The following is a 15,933-nucleotide window of genomic DNA, read 5'->3' on the forward strand; positions in this document are numbered from 1 at the left end:
TGTACGGCATGGAAACAGACCCTTCGGTCCAATCTGGCCATGCTGATCAGATATCCCAGCCCAATCTAGTCCCACCTGCCAGCACCCGGCCCATACCCCTCCAAACCCTTCCTATTCATAAACCCATCCAACTGCCTCTTAAATGTTGCAATTGTACCAGCCTCCACCACTTCCTCTGGCAGCTCATTCCAGACCCGTACCACCTGCGTGAAAAAGTTGCCCCTTAGGTCTCTTTTATATCTTTCCTCTCTCACCCTAAACCTATGCCCTCTAGTTCTGGACTCCCCAACCCCAGGGAAAAGACTTTGCCTATTTACCCTATCCATGCCCCTCATAATTTTGTAAACCTGAATAAGGTCACCCCTCAGCGTCCGATGCTCCAGGGAAAGCAGCCTCAGCTTATTCAGCCTCTACTTATAGCTCAGATCCTCCAACCCTGGCAACATCCTTGTAAATCTTTACTGAACCCTTTCAAGTTTCACAACATCTTTCCGATAGGAAGGAGACCCGAATTGCATACAATATTCCAACAGTGGCCTAATCAATGTCCTGTACAGCTGCAACATGACCTCCCAACTCCTATACTCAATACTCTGACCAATAAAGGAAAACATTCCAAACACCTTCTTCACTATCCTATCGACCTGCAACTCCACTTTCAAGGAGCTATGAACCTGCACTCCAAGGTCGCTTTGTTCAGCAACACTCCCTAGGACTTTAGCATTAAGTGTATAAGTCCTGCTAAGATTTGCTTTCCCAAAATGCAGCACCTCGCATTTATCTGAATTAAACTCCATCTGCCACTTCTCAGCCCATTGGCCCATCTGATCAAGATCCTGTTGTAATCTAAGGTAACCCTCTTCGCTGTCCACTACACCTCTAATTTTGGTCTCATCTGCAAACTTACTAACTGTACCTCTTATGCTCGCATCCAAATCATTTATGTAAATGACAAAAGATAGAGGACCCAGCACCGATCCTTGTGGCACTCCACTGGTCACAGGCCTCCAGTCTGAAAAACAACCCTCCACCACCACCCTCTGTCTTCTACCTTTGAGCCAGTTCTGTATCCAAATGGCTAGTTCTCCCTGTATTCCGTGAGATCTAACCTTGCTAATCAGTCTCCCATGGGAAACCTTGTCGAACGCCTTACTGAAGTCCATATCGATCACATCTACTGCTCTGCCCTCATCAATCTTCTTTGTTACTTCTTCAAAAAACTCAATCAAGTTTGTGAGACATGATTTCCCATGCACAAAGCCATGTTGACTACCCCGAATCAGTCCTTGCCTTTCCAAATACTTGTACTGTTAGAAGAAGATATGTTCTCTTGGATTTGGAAATTGCGTTTTAACTCTGCCATTGTCACATCTTGTATTTTGAATACAATTCTGAGTTTGATGTCTTCTGTCCTGGTGGCATTTCCTTCCAGACTCTTTCTACGACAAAGGCTTGTGTTCATGGAGCATTGAGAGGGAAAGCCATGCATTCCACAGAGGTCCTGACTCTTTGAGACAGGGCTGTGAAAGGTTGGTTAAAGGTGCAGGAGGGAGGTGGAGGGATTTGAGTTCCTCAAACAGGGCTGAGTTACTGGAAGGGAAGTACACTCTTGCTGCAGGATTGAGAATCAATCATTATCTCTCAAAAAATGAATACGTAGATTCAGAAGAGGGACTGCAAGACTGATCCAATGTGTAATGATGAGCTGTGAATACACAAGGCTTAGAATCTCTTTGGAACATAGGAGAAGCAGAATTGGACCTACTGAAACACACAAGACTTTTAAGGGACTTGTCAGGCTAGGCGCTGAAAGAATTCTTTCCCCCATTAGAGAGTCTAGGACCAGAGGGCATATTATCAGATAAAGGGATTGCATATTCAAGACAGAGATGAAGAGGAATTTCTTCTCTGAGGGTTGTGCATCTGTGAATCCTTGACCATATCATGAATTATTCATCACAGAGGGTTGTTGAGGCTGGGTCATTGTCCAAAATTGAGATTGACAGATTTTAATCAGTAAGGGAACCAAGGATATGGGGAAAAGGCAGGAAAATGCAGTTGAAGATTATCAGATCCATCATTGAGTAGCAGACTGGATTCGATGGTCTACTTCTGCTGCTGTGTCTCATGGTTGTATGGGGGTTACAGTCTGGACAATTAGGGGTGCCCTGGGGAAAGATACTACAGGAACACAAACATAGAAAATTTTTTTACAAGTGAACCAGGAGCAGAGAAATGAAAATTAGACAAAGAAATAAAGAAGCTGCATTCCTACTATAAATCTGAATCCTTCCCACTGTCACCACCTCAGATCCTTGCTGGGGCCTCTCTAGACCATGTTCTCCCATGGGTCCACCATACCCTTCCTCAGTTACCTTGGACTTCTCATCCAGACCTTCACCCACCACCCTAGCGACATTCTGTCGATACATCCCAGAACTCCAGAAGTCATGCCGCAGTTTTGTCAGTACATCACAAGGAACAAGAATAGAAAATGACCAAGAGTCAGAGTCTCAGCATTCAGTCATCTGCTCAGACCAGTCATCTAAAGGGAGAAACAGCAGATGTTTTAGTGACACTGGATTTGGATTAGGATGGGGCGGGGGAGCGGGCAAGTGATTCTGAGTGTGGTAATGAAATAGAGAGATAGGGAAAAAAAGGAATGCAGCAAGTAGGAACAAAATCTGAACTAAAATCTGGGCATGCTGGGAGACACAAGTGTTCAGGCAGCCTCTGTGAAGAGAGAGAAACAGAATTAATGTCTCAGGCATAAATGCTTAGTGCAAGACCTTTTGACAAAGATTCCATTACTGAAACAATAACCTCGTTGTTCATTGCCCAACTGACTGATTGATTCTGTTTCAGATTTCCAGCCTCCGCAGTTTTTTGTTGGCCTTGTTAATTTGCTGCTTGGTGGTTTTTGATTTAACTTTTTATTGTCACATGAACCTAGGTACAGTGAAAAGTTTTGTTTTGTGTGCAGTACAGGCAGGTCATACCATAGAAAGTATATTAAGGTAATAGAATGGAGCGGGGAATAGAACGTTATAGCTGCAGAGAAGGTGCACAAACATATCAACATTAGGTTTGACATTTGAGAGACCTGTTCAGAAGTCTAATGACAGCAGGGAAGAAGCTGTCCTTGAACCTGTTGGTACATATGTTTAAGCTTTTGTATCCTCTGCCTGACAGAAGAGGTCAGAGGAGATTATAAGTGGGGTGGGAGGAGTCTTTGATGATGCTCGCTGCCTTTCTGAGGGAGCAAGCGTGTAGATAGAGTCCACAGATGGAAGGTTGGCTTGCGCAGTGGACTGGGCTGTGTTCACAACTTTCTGGAGTGTTCTTCAACATGTCCCTTGCTTAGTGTCAAATATTGTGGCCCCTGCCCACTCCTGATGCCCATTGCCCCCTTTGCTTTTGCCCTGTTCCCCCCCGCACTCTTTGAATTCCAACTTCTTTGGCACCATCTCCTGTTGTAACTCATTCTTATCAAGTGACCTCAAGCCTGTGGCATTCCTCATCTCCCTCGGGCCTCTCTTTCTCCAGTAGGCTATGTGCTGTTAAAGATTTGGCAATATCTAACCTCAATGTCTCAGACATATCGCAAGTTGTCCCTCTCTTCCTGTAACCTGTGTAATTTTCTACACCCTGACTCTGTCTGTTTCATTCAATCAAGAACACTTGAACATAAATAAAGAACTCATACTTCAGTAGCACCGTTTATATCCTCAGGATGTTCCAATGTGTTTTGCAGTCAAAATGGAGAAAGTCAGGCATTTCCTACCGGTCTTAGGGAAATTTCACAGCCTCAGAAAATATCCGGTAATTAGCCTCTAGTTGAGACTGCGAATGTTAACTTCAGGTTTAAGCACAGCCTGTACCCATTTACATCCTTAAAGGGACAGAGCTGGCTGGAGCCAAACAATACACTGAATAACAATTATAACACTCCACACCCTTATAAAATGGCGTAACATCCATGGGCGATATCATGGGGGATCTCTAGCACTGGGAAAGGAAGCATTAGCTGAAAGACTTGTGAACATTTCTGTGTCAGCTAAACCTCTCTTTATCCTCTTGAAGAATAAGGTGGGAATAAGGCAGAACATCATTCCGAATGTGATCCACGTGCAGATGGGAGCCTGTGCTAGGGAAAGAGTCATGTGTCAGACTAATTGTCTACTTTAGGATTTGCTCTGTGTACAGATGCAGTGTTCATTTGGGGCCAGAGCTGTCTGATTTGTAGGGTTATCTGTGAGGTTTCAGTGAGATTCTCCATTGCTTAGCAAAATTGGTTAACCCAGTAACCTCATCCCACCGAGAAGAGCACTTGGGAGGATATGAGTTAAAAACAGCAATTTCCTGTTAAAGTTTTCCAGCTCCTTTTAAGGAGTCATCATGTTCAGAAGTGGAAGGAAGGGCTCTACACGTTATCCTTCTTTGTGTTAGAGGTGATTTAGGATATAATACTTTAAGTGTCAGTTTCTCTAATGCATTCTTTCTCTGGTTGTCTGCTTTCTGAATACAACCAGACTATCATTAAAAATTAACCAGTATACTGGACAGCAAGGTCACTGTGATTGATCACTGCTCCATGCTGTCTGTTGCTTGTTCTCACCTGCTCAATGAATCAAGCAGGGGCCTACTGAAATACCAGCCACTGAAATCTGTTGAGGTGTCTGTTTCTCTTCTTTTCAGTGCCTCTCTCTCTCTCACTTTCTCTTGGGATTTTCGAACAGGGCTCGACACAGGTGTGCTACACTCCAGAGTTAAGCAGACTGCCTGCAGCTCAGCTTAGCCTTACACACTAATGATGATTGGCCATAATTAGCTTGGACTGAAAGAAACCTACACAGGGTTTTACACAGCCCCTGTGCCTGCTATTCACCTACCCCCTATTATATCCATATATTCTGACAGTAATGCTGCATCTCTCAGTGGGCTGTTAAGGTTGCGCTCTTTAGCTGGACTGGGTTATGATGGAAAAAGGGAATGACCTGAGCTTGTGAAAGATGCCTTTCCTTCCCTCTCTGATTTCCTCCATTCCCTTTTCCTTTAAGCCGAGAACATGGCCGATTGGCAGTGATCCAGAAGGTCTCACTGGGTCCCTCTGCCTTCGGTGTACGTTGGGTATGTTATACCAATGTAGGGGGTCTGTACTCACCTGCTGAAGGTGCTGTACCCATTACCAACTTTGTGTCAAATTTCTTATGTCCTCTGTGTGAGGTGTTCAGGCTCACAACCGAACCTCGAGTTGAATGTGGTGGATATTGAGCAATGAACAAGAAGGGATTTCGATGAAGTCATGATGAAGGGAAATTGAAGTCTCATGCTGCACTGAGTCTTTGCAAACCAGACTCATGCTAGCAATGAGTGTCCCAAGCTGCAGACTATAGTGCAGCTGTCAGTTGATTTGCTTCTCGAGTTAGCACCCTGCCTATTCTTGCCCGATCTAAAATAGTGAAAATAAGCAGGTAATTCAGTCAGTTAGAAGGCGAAGGCAGTGCTGAAGAGGGGGATAATTTCACAACACAACCTTATCCTCTACCAGTTCAAATCTGCACATGCCTACCTCCCAGCAGTTCATTGGCTAGTAACCAGAAACCAGGACTTGCAACCTATTTCATCCTCTCTGGCTCAGGAACCTTAAGAGAAACTCAATTTCCTGACTGCTAGCCCACACTTGGATGCCTAAGTCTAACTAAAGTTTGGGATTTTACTGAGTCATGTGACTTTTTAATTCACTGGGCTGTTCATTCACTAAGTGATCATCTTTGTCAACCCCATTCACTGCTCCATTCATGTGAAATCCCAAATATCCAGTTGGAAAGCTTCAAACATGCCTCTGAGCAAGAAAATAAAAGGGAATTTTAATTGTTGTGGAACTTCTTTGCTTTGAAGATTACTGCAGGGTTTAATTGATGCTGTTGTCTTTGACTAGCACCTGGTGCAAGATGACTCCACCATCTAAACACTGGATTATTTTGTTTCCCCACTTTCTGTTGCGTAACCACATTCTTGTGTGATATGATCTTCAAACTTTCATCGAATTATAGACACATTAATTGCTCACGTGTTAATCATCAAATGGCCACCTGTCAACCTAAGCTTGGCCTTGCACCTTCCTGAGAATGTGATTACACAAGAGAATGTGTACAGGGACTGTTCCTGGCGTCTGGAATCCTGGCACAGCTGCTGGTTGGTAACACGGCACAGTGCAGCATGCGTGCTTTTTGTGTTATATGGCACTGTCACCACATTCCAGCAGGGAGTGCCAAGATGTTTGGTCTTGCCTGAATGTTCCTGTTTGCTCCCTGTTCCTCTCCTGCCTCTTGCACAAACCCATTGTAGTCCCTCCTGCTCATTTCATTCCCAAATGCTCCCTGATTTTGCTGCTTCCTGGCCATTCCCACTGTACTCCCCACGCATCTACTTGCTGCATCCCTGCTTAGTTTTGTGCTGCAGGTACCCCAGCTCCTGCTCATTACTCCTCTGGACCTTCCTTTGCATTCCCCTGTCAGAGATATTTGATGCTTTACAGAGGAGCACCTAGACAGAGGTTTGCAAGAGTGATCAAAATAGCAAGCTACCCATCAAGGATAACTTTACACTAAGAAGAGGAGGTGCTGGAGAAACTCAGCAGGTCTGGCAGCATCTGTGGAGTGAGAATCAGTTCACATTTCGAATCTTGTATGACTGTTCTTTCGAGCCTCCCAATCCTGAAGAGGAGCCCTACTGGACTTGAAATGTTAACTCTTTTTCCATCCCCACAAATGCTGCCAGACCTGCTGAGTTTCTCCAGCAATTTCTGTTTTTGTTTCAGATCTCCAGCAACCACGGTACTTTGGTTTTAGTTTAGAGGATAATTTTACCCTTGAGAATACAATAAAGGAGTGTTGTTGGTAATTTAAGTTACAAGCGGTGAACTGGTGTGATTATGAAAGAGAACTTAAAAATTGATTGTAGAAAGTTGTTCTTTATGGCAAAAAAGTTCAAACGCAAGTTTTTTTTATTCATTCATGGGCCAGCATTTATTGCCCATCCCTAATTACCCAGAGAGCAGTTAGGAGTCAACCACATTGCTATGGGTCTGGAGTCTCAGGTAGGCCAGACCAGTTAAAGATGGCAGTTTCCTTTCCTAAAGGACATTAGTGACCCAGATGGTTTCCAACAATTGATTCATGGTCACCATTAGACCCTCAATTCTAGATTTTTGTTGAATTCGCCATCTGCTGTGGCAGAATCCAAACCACAGATCCCCTGAACATTACCTGGGGCACTGGATTAACAGTCCAGTGATGAATCCACGAGGCCACCCGCTATGTGATCTGTCGAAAACATAACCATTTATGAAGATGGATCAATCTTCTGTTTGCAGGAAGAATGATGGCAGTCTGAACTTGATGATCAGCCAGGGTTTCAAAGAAGCACTGGAAATGGATTTGAGAGACGTGTGTCGGGAGAAAGGAGAAACTGAGTGTTATGGTGAGAAGATGCCAACCATGGTCGGTGATAATATTCCTGTCTCTGAGTCAGATTTGTGCGTTCAAATCCCACCTCAGAGATCTGAGCACAGAACTCCAGACTGAGGGAGTGCTGCATTGTTGGAGGTGCTGTTTTTTAGACGAGACTGAGGCCCCCGTCTGTCCTCTTGGTCAATACAAAACCTCCTACAACTCTGTTCAATACAAGCAAGAGAGCTGCCCCCAGTCTCCTGGTTAATATTTATCATTTGACCAACACCATTGGCAACTGATGATCTTGATTATTACCATGTCACTATTTGAGGGAGCTTGCTTTTTGCAAATTGAGTGTTGTATTTTCTTTATTAGAACACTGATGACACCTCAAAAGTACTTCATTGGCTGTAAAACATGTTCTGAAAGAAACTTTAGAAATCATGACGTTTTTTTGGATAGAGTTGGGGAATATGCTGAGAGTAATTAAATTTCTATTGTATGATTTGCTATTATTGGTGTCTTGTGCTCACGTGTACAGAGGAACCTCGATTATCCGGCATTCGATTATCTGAATTTCAGATTATCCGGACAAGATCGCAAGGTCCCAATGCTTGGCTAAACTGTGTTAACCGGCATTCGATTAGCCAAGTATTTGATTATCCGAACAAATACTCCCTGCCCGTGTTGTTTGGACAATCGAGGTTCCTCTGTACTTGTATATCAGCTGTCAGATGTGTAGATGTGTCTTCTCAGTTGTTCCGTCTATTTACCTGAATCCGGTAGGTTGTGCTGTGTGTTTCTGAGCTGCACTCCATGCCATGTATCTCCCACCTCTAATGCTGATGTCCCTCTGGCTATTCATGCAGGTCTGATAGCATGGAGCAGCAAAAGGTGGTGACAGTAAAACTTCCCTTTAGCAGGAGAGTAACATTACAACATTCATTCATGGTGTTCAGTCAACACAAGGCGATTACTGATGTGTTAAAAACTCTTCATCACTCTCCTGCCTTACCTGTGACATCTGTGTTATTTTGAGCCTGTTGGAATGCAGCAGCTCTGACACTTCTGAATCATACAGAGGTTACTAAGTGAGGCTCATTGCTCTCTGAGAAACCTACCTGAAGTGTCATGGTGTAGCAGGTTGGGAACAATAAAGGAGAAGCTGAGGGAAGTCTACATTGGGTGGTCAACAGCTTGTGGGAGGCAGAGAGATTAAGGGAAGGGAGCTGGTTTCCAACAGTGCAGCGATGCAGCATTCTCAGGCAGTAGAAGGTCCAATACACATTGTACTGAGCATGGATTACACATGGATAGAAGTGTTTGTGTGAATCTACTCCATCTGGAAAGATGCTACAGTCCCTCCCTTTGGCCCTGGTGTCAAGCAGAGTCCAGGATGTTGATGTGGTGGAGGCTGGCACAATTGCAACATTTAAGAGGCATCTGGACGGGTATATGAATTGGAGGGGTATGGGCCGGGTGCTGGCAGGTGGGACTAGATTGGGTTGGGATATCTGGTCGGCATGGACAGGTTGGACCGAAAGGTCTGTTTCCATGCTGTACATCTCTATGACTCTATGTTTTTCTCCAAGGGAGAAACATTGGAATGAGACTAATTGGAGAGCCATTTGAAAATGTCATCATTTTACTCTGTGATCCTATTAATCACAAATTGTTGGAGAGCAACATCCTGATAGTAGTCCTAACATTGACTTTCATTGGATTAAACGTGTGTGCCATATTGTCCGATGCCCGAGGTTTTACATTCAATCCTTAGCTACCTTTTGTAGATTTAGAAGGGCTGTTTCCTCTGTTACACACCTCCGGAAAAGCTCCAGTTAGTTCTTTCTTCCTGCAGCATTTCTCCACCAGCTGAAACCTCTGACCGAGACTGTCAGCTCCTCTCTGAACTCTCTCCATCCTTTGGCTACCTCACTTGTGCCTCATTGACCACACCGGGACACTATGCACTAGTTTTAATCCACAATTCTGGGCAGTTATGTCACAGCTTTCTGTCCATTTTCGCACTGATATTCTCGTTTCTTGCTCACTCCCAGTTTCAGGTGCTTCCCCATTAGGCAGTGGTTGGACTAGTTAAACTCCACAGTTGGATGAGTTAAACTTTCGGTCGAGAACTCCAAGGCAGAACAGGCTTCAAGCCACTTGGAGCTCGACTCTATGTAATTCCCCTTAATGTTGCTATCTTTCCTCAGCCAACATCAATCCCACGTTTCACCCTGGATTCCTCCGCCTTCGTCCTGGAAGTTATTCTGAGGGACAGAGCAGGAATTGCAAATCCATTATCAGATGATAATTCCAACGTCTGACACTTGGATTTGTGCAGACAGGATTGGTGAGGGCCCTGCTTCCATACTCCGATAACTATCTGCAAGGTAGACGATAAAGCAGGGGGACACATCCAGCTTGCTTTGTCCTTTCCAGGGTTTCTGCTGCACACTCCCTGCTCCATTTACTATCCCACCCAGTCTAGCCCCACTCCCCCCCTCACTGCCTGCTTTCCTTACTATCCCACCCAGTCTAGCCCCACTCCCCCCCTCACTGCCTGCACTCCTTACTATCCCACCCAGTCTAACCCCACTCCCCCCCTCACTGCCTGCTTTCCTTACTATCCCACCCAGTCTAGCCCCACTCCCCCCCTCACTGCCTGCACTCCTTACTATCCCACCCAGTCTAGCCCCACTCCCCCCCTCACTGCCTGCACTCCTTACTATCCCACCCAGTCTAACCCCACTCTGCCCCTCACTGCCTGCACTCCTTACTATCCCACCCAGTCTAACCCCACTCTCCCCCTCACTGCCCGCACTCCTTACTATCCCACTCAGTCCAACCCCACTCTCCCCCTCACTGCCCGTACTCCTTACTATCCCACCCAGTCTAACCCCACTCTCCCCCTCACTGCCCGTACTCCTTACTATCCCACCCAGTCCAACCCCACTCTCCCCCTCACTGCCTGCTTTCCTTACTATCCCACCCAGTCTAGCCCCACTCCCCCCCTCACTGCCTGCTTTCCTTACTATCCCACTCAGTCCAACCCCACTCTCCCCCTCACTGCCTGCTTTCCTTACTATCCCACTCAGTCCAACCCCACTCTCCCCCTCACTGCCTGCACTCCTTACTATCCCACTCAGTCTAACCCCACTCTCCCCCTCACTGCCCGCACTCCTCACTATCCCACCCAGTCTAACCCCACTCTCCCCCTCACTGCCCGTACTCCTTACTATCCCACCCAGTCCAACCCCACTCTCCCCCTCACTGCCCGTACTCCTTTCTATCCCACCCAGTCTAACCCCACTCTCCCCCTCACTGCCCGCACTCCTCACTATCCCACCCAGTCTAACCCCACTCTCCCCCTCACTGCCCGTACTCCTTACTATCCCACCCAGTCCAACCCCACTCTCCCCCTCACTGCCCGTACTCCTTTCTATCCCACCCAGTCTAACCCCACTCTCCCCCTCACTGCCCGCACTCCTTACTATCCCACCCAGTCTAACCCCACTCTCCCCCTCACTGCCCGTACTCCTTACTATCCCACCCAGTCCAACCCCACTCTCCCCCTCACTGCCCGTACTCCTTTCTATCCCACCCAGTCTAACCCCACTCTCCCCCTCACTGCCCGCACTCCTTACTATCCCACCCAGTCTAACCCCACTCTCCCCCTCACTGCCCGTACTCCTTACTATCCCACCCAGTCCAACCCCACTCTCCCCCTCACTGCCCGTACTCCTTTCTATCCCACCCAGTCTAACCCCACTCTCCCCCTCACTGCCTGCTTTCCTTACTATCCCACCCAGTCTAACCCCACTCTCCCCCTCACTGCCCGTACTCCTTTCTATCCCACCCAGTCTAATCCCACCCACAATCCCTGCACCCTTTAATATCCCACCCAGTCTAATCCCACTCCCACTCCCTGCATCCTTTAATATCCCACAGTCTAATCCCACTCCCATTCCCTGCACTCTTTAATATCCCACAGTCTAATCCCACTCCCACTCCCATACCCTTTAATATCCCACCCCCAGTCTAATCAAATTCTCACTCCCCCGCCCTTTAATATCCCACCCAGTCTAATCCCACTCTCACTCCCCCACCCTTTAATATCCCATTCAGTCTAATCCAATTCTCACTCCCCCGCCCTTTAATACCCCACCCAGTCTAATCCCACTCCCACTCCCCCACCCTTTAATATCCCACCCAGTCTAATCCCACACCCACTCCCTGCACCCTTTAATATCCCACCCAGTCTAATCCCACTCTCACTCCCACACACTTTAATATCCCAACCAGTCTAATCCAATTCTCACTCCCCCACCCTTTAATATCCCACCCAGTCTAATCCCACTCTTTCTCCCATACCCTTTAATATCCCACCCAGTCTAATCCCACTCTCACCCCCGAACTCTTTAACACCCCACCCAGTCTAATCCCACTCTCACTCCCCCACCCTTTAATATCCCACCCAGCCTAATCCCACTCTCTCCCCCTGCACCCTTTAATATCCCACCCAGTATAATCCCACTCTCACTCCCCCACCCTTTAATATCAAATCCAGTCTCATCCCACTCCCACTCCCCCACCCTTTAATATCCCACCCAGTCTAACCCCACTCTCACTCCCCCACCCTTTAATATCCCACCCAGTCTAACCCCACTCTCACTCTCCCACCCTTTAATATCCCACTCAGTCTAAACCCACTCTCACACCCCCACCCTTTAATATCCCACCCAATCTAATCCCACTCCCACTCCCCCACCCTTTGATATTCCACCCAGTCCAATCCCTCTCTCACTCCCCCACCCTTTAATATCCCACCCAGTCTCATCCCACTCCCACTCCCCCACCCTTTAATATCCCACCCAGTATAATCCCACTCTCACTCCCCCACCCTTTAATATCCCACCCAGTCTAACCCCACTCTCACTCCCCCACTCTTTAATATCCCACCCAGACTAATCCCACTCTCACGTCCCCACCCTTTAATATCCCACCCAGTCTAACCCCAGTTTCACTCCCCCACCCTTTAATATCCCATCCAGTCTAACCCCACTGTCACTCCCCCACCCTTTAATATCCCACCCAGTCTAACCCCATCTCACTCCCTCTCCCCCACCCTTTAATATCCCACTCAGTCTAATCCCACTCACTACCCCACCCTTTAATATCCCACCCAGTCTAACCCCACTCTCACTCCCCCACCCTTTAATATCCTACCCAGTCTAACCCCACTCTCACTCCCCCACCCTTTAATATCCCACCCAGTCTAACCCCACTCCCTCTCCCCCACCCTTTAATATCCCATCCAGTCTAACCCCACTCTCACTCCCCCGCTCTTTAATATCCCACCCAGTCTAACCCCACTCTCACTCCCCCGCTCTTTAATATCCCACCCAGTCTAACCCTACTCTCACTCCCCCACCCTTTAATATCCCATGCAGTCTCATCCCACTCCCTCTCCCCCACCCTTTAATATCCCACCCAGTCTAACCCCACTCTCACTCCCCCACCCTTTAATATCGCATCCGGTCTAATCCCACTCTCACACCCCCACCCTTTAATATCCCACCCAGTCTAATCCCACTCTCACTTCCCCACCCTTTAATACCCCACCCAGTCTAACCCCACTCTCACTTCCCCACCCTTTAATATCCCACCCAGTCTAATCCCACTCCCACTCCCTGCACCCTTTAATATCCCACCCAGTCTAACCCCACTCACACTCCCACACCCTTTTTTAATAATATATTTTTATTAAGAAAAAATAGATTTTTAAATATTACAACAAATACAAAACAATGCAATTCAAAACAGTACAAAAATAAACCCAAATAAAAAAAATCCCCAACCCACCCTCTACGAATGTATTAACATATATAGAGAAGTATAAAATGTAAAAAACCCTAAACTAGCTATTTAACTCACTAAATAAATACATAACAACAAACAAATAAATAGTAATAACTCAGCCCAGCCAAACAAAGCACTCACAGTTCTTCCTCACTGGATACTAGACTCATGACACACAATCGTTACGGCTATATAAAAGCCCTTGTTTGTGTGGCACATAAATCTGTGTCCAGGTATTTCGAAAAGGGTTGCCATGTCTTGTAAAAATTCTCAGTTTTGTGGTGTACCATATTTGTGAGAAAACCCAGGGGAGTATGTTCCATAACAATCTTCCGTCAACCCGACAGGCCTGGGGGGTTTTCGGATATCCAACCTAGCAAGATATTCTTCCTTGCACAGAACATAAGAATACTGAAAAGGTTTTTCTTATGCACGTCTGCAGGAAATACAATGGGTAGGCCCAAAAGGAGCGAAATAGGGTCCCTCTCCACCCCTACACCTAAAATCCTCTCCATTGCATCCGCCACAGCGCTCCAATATGTTTGAAGCCTGTCACAAGACCAAAGACAATGGGTAAGAGTATCCATACAGACCTTGCACTGGGACATGCTGAAGATACCCCTGGTTTAAATTTTGACAAACGGTCTGGGGCTAAGTGGACCCTGTGAAGAATCTTCAACTGGAAAGCATGGGTCCTATTGCAAATTGATATCTTCCTTGCATTCTCCCAAATATCCTCCCATGCCTCTGAAGAAACTTCAACACCCAGCTCTCTTTCCCACATCTTGCAGAGTCAATCAGGCTCATCTGAGGTTGCACCCCCCAATTGGTGATATAGAGTACTGACAGAGAGTGTACTCTTAGCCCTTAGTATCCCTCTTTCTATGTCAGATTTGTAGGGATCAGTCAAAAGTGTTTTTTTTTTAATAAAATCCCTAACTTGAAATAAATGAAAGAGGTCTCTATTAGGTAACTCGTACTTCCGTACTAACTGATTGAAGGACATCATTACGTTTCCCTCAAATAAATCGCCCATGCAAGATATACCCCTAGCTGCCCAACATTTAAATCCTGAATCTATCATACCCGGTTGAAAACCCGGCATACCCACTAAAGTGTAAATAAAGATGTTTTGCCAATATTACCTTCCCTCTGCCGAATTGCCCTCCATGCTTTAACAGTATTGATGACTATTGGGTTATGGCAATATTCCTTAACTGTCCTCACCTTGTCCAAAAACAGCAAACTGTAAGGGGGCACCTTGCCTGGGAGGCTTCGATATCTAGCCATATTGAAAGAGGGTCCCCACAAACCCAATCACTCAAGTAGGTCAAAAGCGAGCTTAATTGGTAATTTTTAATGTCCAAAAGGTCTACTCCCCCCAATCTGTGAGGCAACTGCAGTTTAGCTAATTTAATGAGGGGCCGTTTACGGTGCCAGATAAAGGAACTGAACCAACCGTTCAGTCTCCTGAGTGTTTGTTTATTGAAAATCAGGGGGAGCATCCGTATAGGGTATAGCAAACAAGGGAGAATATTCATCTTAATAAGCGCTATCCGACCCAACCATGAGACTGGAAGTGCCTCCCATCTTTGGAGATCTTGTGTAATTTTTTCAAATAATTGAGTAAAATTGGCTTTGAACAGCCAATCCAGAACTGGAGTAATGAATATGCCCAAATACACAAAACCCCCCTGTGATCACCTAAATGGGAATCTATAGTCACTCTCAAGAGCCAACTCTTTCGTAAGACCACCCATAAGCATAGCCTCTGATTTAGCAAAATTAATCTTATACCCTGAAAAAGTGCCAAACGCGTGAATGCATTGTATCAGGCAAGGCACTGAAACTGCTGGATTTGTTAAGATAATTAGAACATCGTCTGCATATAGTGGGATCTTATGTAATTTGACCCCACTTCTGGAGCTGATATATTGAGATCCCCACGAATGGCCTCTGCAAACGGTTCAATCACCAACGTAAAAAGTAATGGTGAAAGGGAAAGCCCTGCCGGCTGCCCTAGAAATATTAAAATTGCTTGATTGTACTCCGTTGGTAATGACCGCAGCGAGAGGTACACTGTAGAGAACCTTTACCCATCGTATGACAACTGCACCCAGACCAAACCGGTCTAGAGTATAGAAAAGGTACGGCCATTCAATTCGGTCAAATGCCTCCTCTGCATCTAAAGAAATCATCAATCCCTGTATTGACTGCTGTTGACATGCTTGAATTACGTTAAGCAGCCTCCTAACGTTATTGGAGGATCTCCGACCCTTTATGAAGCCCGTCTGAACCTCCTTAATAGTAGAGTCTCCAGCCTTAACGCGAGAGCCTTAGAGAGGATCTTAAAGTCCACATTTAAGAGGGAGATGGCCCTGTATGAAGCACAGTCTACCGGATCCTTCTCTTTTTTAAGGATAAGTGAAATATTGGTGAGAGACAATCATGACTGTATAAATCATTAACAAATTCAGCATCGGGCCTCACAGTATACTTATAAATTCCTTATAGAATTCACTGGGAAGTCTGTCAGGACCGGGCGCCTTTCCACTCTGAAGCTGCCTCACAGCTTCCTGCACTTCTTGCTCTGATAATGGGGCATTGAGAAAGG

At 46.1% G+C, this 15,933-nt stretch overlaps 1 protein-coding gene across 5 annotated transcripts in view; it reads left to right on the top strand.

Annotated features, from left to right (window-relative positions):
* nudt14 (nudix (nucleoside diphosphate linked moiety X)-type motif 14) overlaps window positions 1-15,933 on the top strand; it is a 134,940-nt gene that overhangs the window by 57,739 nt on the left and 61,268 nt on the right. For 3 of the 5 annotated variants that reach the window (XM_087989570.1, XM_087989572.1, XM_087989573.1), the window contains one exon: window positions 7,379-7,485. The exons of the other annotated variants lie outside the window; for them this stretch is intronic. In XM_087989570.1, coding sequence (XP_087845696.1) covers window positions 7,379-7,485 — 107 coding nt within the window. The remainder of the gene's footprint in view (window positions 1-7,378; window positions 7,486-15,933) is intronic. 5 annotated transcript variants of the gene reach the window in all.

This window comes from Chiloscyllium plagiosum, unplaced genomic scaffold (genome assembly GCF_037043375.1).
Source record: "Chiloscyllium plagiosum isolate Xiang-an unplaced genomic scaffold, Cpla_swu_hap1 HiC_scaffold_8, whole genome shotgun sequence".
NCBI classification, from domain to species: domain Eukaryota; kingdom Metazoa; phylum Chordata; class Chondrichthyes; order Orectolobiformes; family Hemiscylliidae; genus Chiloscyllium; species Chiloscyllium plagiosum.